This window comes from Mastomys coucha, unplaced genomic scaffold (genome assembly GCF_008632895.1).
Source record: "Mastomys coucha isolate ucsf_1 unplaced genomic scaffold, UCSF_Mcou_1 pScaffold23, whole genome shotgun sequence".
Lineage (NCBI taxonomy): Eukaryota > Metazoa > Chordata > Mammalia > Rodentia > Muridae > Mastomys > Mastomys coucha.
The window spans coordinates 4,170,281-4,175,653 of record NW_022196906.1 but is presented as its reverse complement, the minus strand read 5'-3'; the positions used below and the strand labels follow the sequence as shown (position 1 = coordinate 4,175,653).

Here is a 5,373-nt window from a genome sequence, read left to right as displayed (position 1 = left end):
AAAAAAAAAAAAAAAAAAGTACGCTTTTAAAAAATAAAATGCTTTATTTTTAGGGGATGTATATTGGTAAATTTAAGAGAAAGGGCAAGTAAGATCTTCAGTAATCTAACCATCTCAAATCACTGAGGGAAGACGTAGATTAAGAGAAGAGAGGTAGGTAGGTAGAAAGAGAGTCAGAGAGAAAGAAAGAGAGAGAGGATATATAGTTTCATAAATTAAATGAATAATATTTAAGCATAAATGGTAAAAATATCTAGAAATCTGGGTGAGTTCCCTTTTTGTTTGTTTATTTATTTATTTATTTTGATACAACAAATGTTCTTTTAAAACAAAAAAACAGAGATGGGTGTGGTGGCACATACTGTTTAATCCCAGCCTCTAGAGATAGAAGAAGGCTGATCCCTGAGTTCAGCCAGCCTGGTTGTAGACCAGTTCCAGAACAGCCAGACTATACACAGAGACCTTGTCTTGAAAAACAAAAACAAATCAACACACCACAAAATGAAAAGACATTAATAAGGTATGGAAAGTCTGACTTTCTCAGAGATCCAAGTGAAAAGATCTAAAAATTATCATACCTTCAGTTTTGAGAGTAAAATTGGTAATAATGTCTTCACATTAAGTAATTTTCAATTAAGCCATTCATGTGAGGTTCTGAATTTTCAAGAGCAGCTTAAGAAATAAGTCAAGGTATCTAGATTCTACTAACAGAAACATAGCAAGCATTTGCTGACCCTTAATACTTTTCCTCATATTGTACAAGATGTTTTCCACTTTAGCTTAAACCACTGTGTGTGTGTCTGTGTGTGTGTGTGTGTGTGTCTGTGTGTGTGCTCATGTGTGCATGTGCACATACACATCTAGAAGCCCAAGGTTGATATTTAGTGTTTTCCTCTATTACTGTGTCTTTGTCATGTACTAGTGCTATGAAGAAACATAATGACCATGACAAATTTTATAAAAGTGACTTAGTTGCTTATCATCATGGCAGAAAGCATGGAAGCATGAAGGCTAACATAGAGATGGAGATTTGGCTGAGAGTTCTACATCCAAATCCACTTGAAATATCAAAAATAATGCCAAGTGACACACTCCTGCAACAAGACCACAACTACTTCACCAAGGCCACAACTCCTATCCTTTCAAATAGTACCACTCCCTGGTAACCAAGCATTCAAATCTATGAGCCTATGGGAGCCATTCTTATTCAAACCACCACACTCTCCAACTTTTCTTTGCATTGTTTAAGAATTTTCTATCTGAATTTGAAGTATTTATCAAACCTTACTTCCATTCTCCACTTTCAACACCTCCCTTAGCTTACATTACTTCCATTTTTTCATCCTAACAATAGGTGCTCTTTTTTGAAACCCACTGAGTCTACTCAATGCTGCAATGACATTCAGGGGTGTGGGACTATCTAATGTAGTATGGGGCAACATCCCTGAAGAAAATTGACTCTCCCTCAGGAAAGAAACAATGTTGGAAAAGCCAAACTGTGAACAACTATTGAAAAACAATTTATTCCAGATCTAATGGTGATATTGCTCACATAAGCTCCAAGACTCTTTTGAGGACAGGATCTCTCAATTTACCCAGAGTTTGCTGTATTGACCACCTAGGCTCATCAGCGATTCTCACAGGGTACTGACTTAGTACTCACAGCCTACACCTCTATAGCAAAACAGAAGTAAAAACCACAGATGCATCCCATCATGCCCAGCTCTCTGTAGTGTTCTAGAGATCCAAACTTAGTACCCATACTGGTGTCAAGCCACTGGGCCATTTCCCCATCCAATACAGTATCTTTTTAGTTGTCAATTTCATTCTATTGTGTCAGAAAGGTTCCTTTTTACTCAAACACAGAGACTGTTGAATCGTTTGAATAAGGTCAGCCACAAGTTAGGTTTTGATTTTTCCACTCATGTTATAATTAACTTATAGTATCTATGAAAATAGCAATTTTGGGCAATTCCTAAACTTCAATAAAGTTAAATCTCATCATTTTATCTAACTTAACTCCATAAAACCCAACTGAGGCATGGTTCCATTGTCAAAACTAAATGCTTTAGAAGTTGAAAAGCCTTACTCGGGTGCAACAGACTTCATCTTAATGCCCATTGCTGCTGGTTGGTGCTTGTCTTTCACCTTATTTATTTGGTGTTAAGATAGCATATCTAATTAGTAGACTTTACTCAGCATCATTAACGTTGACTTCACAAAACCATCATGGAAATTGAGCATATTTTACTTATTTCAGCCCATGCCACTCTAGTGAGCTCTGTCATCGAACTTAACTTTCCTGCTATGACTCATATGAGGCCATGCATTGTATAATCAATGCATTTTGTACATGAAGTTACTCAAAATGATCCAATATTCTAATGACTGTACTATTGCATCAGTGATATAAATTTACAAATAAATGAAGACTAACCATTCTGCATGCATGGATGTTTACATATATGGCTTATCAGCAAAATTATTCCTTTGCTCTGAAATATGTATGGAATACATTTAAACTCTTTGTCTCTAACAACAACAACAACAACAACAACAAAAATGATCCCCATGTTGTCACTACACTCATCTAACCACAAAGAAAACTTGACAAAACACTCTAAGATGTGGGTAGTTTTTTATTCTTAAGATTTTAACCCAGATTCAGTCTCTGTGATGATCTTTGTCAACTAAATATAATCTAGAATGGCTTTAAAATATAATCTTAATGAAGAATTGTCCTGATCAGGTTGTCCTATATGGATTTCTGTGGGGAACTCTCAAAACTGTAGTAACTGATATGGGAAGACTCAGCTTACTGGGTATGTCATATTCTAGTAGGGCATCCTGGACTGTGTAAGAGTAGAAAGACTGAAAAGTAGTAGGCAGGCACACATACATTCATGTCTTTTCACTCTAAACTGCACATGTGCAATGACTAGATATTTCAAGCTTCTACCACCATGACTTGTCTGGAACAGCAAACTGTAATATAGACTTGTAAGCTTGTCTTTCTTAATTCACCTTTTGTCTGAGTTATTTCATCACAGCAACAAGAAAGGAAACTAAGTCAATGTTTTGAGAGACAAAATCCAGGGAGCATCCAGACCTACAAATCGTCAGTCAACTCAGTCCTTTAATCACATTCATTTTTTATTTTCTTTATACTTTTTGTTTTTAGGTTATAATGTAATTACATTTCTCCCTTGCCTTTCGTCCCTCCAGACCCCATATGTTATTCTTTATGTTTCCTAAGATTCATTGGCTCTTTGTTCACTAACTGTTAAGTAGTACTTTTTCTTATCTGCAACAGGAAGACCATGCTATATTACCACATAGGAATATTATAAGGATCACAAAAGATAGTATGTATTAAGGGTTTATTATCATGCTTGGCATATAGGAAGTAGTCGTAGTCACATCAATCAGTCTGATATTTCAGAATACTTCTAGCTTCAAGAGCCATTCCTGAAGTTACTGTCTAAAATGGCTCTTAATTTACTGGCATATGACTTTTCAAACCACTTCCAACTAATCAATTCAAATCAGTTAGTTAAATTCATTGTCTGATCTCATGAAAGAACTCCTAAGTGTAAGAATCATAGATGCAAGATGGCTCCTTTTTTGTCAACTCTGGAAAGACAGAATTTAAGCTTGCTCTGCTGAAATAGTCAAACACCATGAATATAGTAAATAAAATGTTTTATTAAATTTTATTATTTGTGGGATATCATGAATTCATGTCTCATCACACTTATACTAATTATCTTTTTCCAGTTCTTCAACCATTTAACCTCTACAATAATGATTTTATTCCCATCCATTTCCCTTAAGATACTTCCTACCTGTACACTTCTAGTAAAAATTAGCAATTTTCATTGTTAGGTGTGTTTGTTAGAAGTTGTTTAGCTTTTCAATACATTTTTCCAGATAGACTTCTACTTCTTTGTGAAGGCAGAGACCTCAGACAATGACTTATTCCATAGCAGAACAATGCCATGGGACAGAGGACCAATCCTGCCGCCCATCATTCCTGAGAACATTTCTTTGACAAGTGGCTTCATTGGAGACTTCTCTTTTGTTCACAGGTGGGAAAATCACAAGTGATCAGTCAACCCTGCACTCTCTCTCCAAGTGGTTCTCAGTAACACTGCTCTTGGCTTTGATACTTCCTTCCAGTTCCTGGTGAAAGCTGCTCATGCAGCGTGCTTTTCTTTGCTTTAGCTTGAGAAAGTGGCAGCAGACAGAACGCAGAATGAATGGAGACTGGGGTCCTGAGAAAAGCTTTGAACACACAGGAGGACTACAGATGATGCCCTCTCAGGAATCTGGGGGGAGAATAGGAGTTACCCATCAGGTTTCTCTTTGGATTTTGTAAATGGAGAGGACAGTTCTTAGTCCAATAAAAAATATGCAGATTGTATGTAATGAAATTTTGTAAGCAAAGGTAATTTCTGTCAGATGTATTCTTAAATTTTTTAATATGTTGGGACTTGATTTTTTTATTTAATGGCTCTGAGTGTCAGCCATCCATTGCCGAGTTGGTCTCTATAACCTGCTCAAAATCAAATACAAACCCAAGAAGGAAATGTGTTCTCAAGACTCTGTGTCTAGTATTTTCCAAACTTCCCATTAGATCACTGTTTCAATACCAAATCAGCAGGAAATATGAAAAAATACTTCAGTTATCGGTGTCCATGATAGGGGAAATATATAAAGGAATTCTCAAAAACTGTTGTATGACTGAATAAAAAAAAGTAGCAAGATTTTTCAATAGGCCATTCTACATGTGCCCGTATAGTAAGGTAGGAAATTTACATTAGTGGAAGTTAAATAGAGAGTGAGTCCAAGCTGAATTATTGTTTGCCATGGAGTAACATGTTGCCTAACAGCAAATACAATCCATGTTTAATGTCAAAAATAGTTTAACATCACAAAAATAATGATCACTGAAAACAGCAGTAGCACAAAGCCACCAGTTGCTAACATAAAAGTGCACAGAGCATGAGACGGGATGCCCCATTTCTGTACCTGCTGGCAAGACAGAAGTAGAATTGAGCACCAGGCTTTCTTCTACTTTCAAATAATTGTAAGGACAACTAAAGCTGGTGGAAGAAGTAATGAAGCAAATTATTCAAAAAATTCTGAGTTTTTAGATACTGTTACTTATCATACGCTACTTACAAATGCTTCCCAGCTCTCAGTAAAGAGAGTCTGTTAGGTTCGATGATGTTCTTAAAATTGAGTTGTGGAAACAGAGCATTGCCACAGTGGTTCAGCTGGTCTAGCCCAAGTCTGCATTGCAGGATTCTATGGAATTTTCCCAATTGACTAATTTGAGGAGTTAGATTAAGCCTAAGAGATAATTCATGG

General features: G+C 36.2%; 1 protein-coding gene across 5 annotated transcripts in view; it reads left to right on the top strand.

Annotated features, from left to right (window-relative positions):
- Window positions 1-4,428, top strand: part of Cntn5 (contactin 5) — a 1,204,186-nt gene extending 1,199,758 nt beyond the window's left edge. For all 5 annotated transcript variants that reach the window (XM_031346014.1, XM_031346011.1, XM_031346010.1 and 2 more), the window contains one exon: window positions 4,089-4,428. In XM_031346014.1, the coding sequence (XP_031201874.1) occupies window positions 4,089-4,189 (101 nt within the window). In that variant the 3' untranslated portion in view covers window positions 4,190-4,428. The remainder of the gene's footprint in view (window positions 1-4,088) is intronic.
- The last annotated feature ends 945 nt before the right edge of the window (window positions 4,429-5,373 follow it).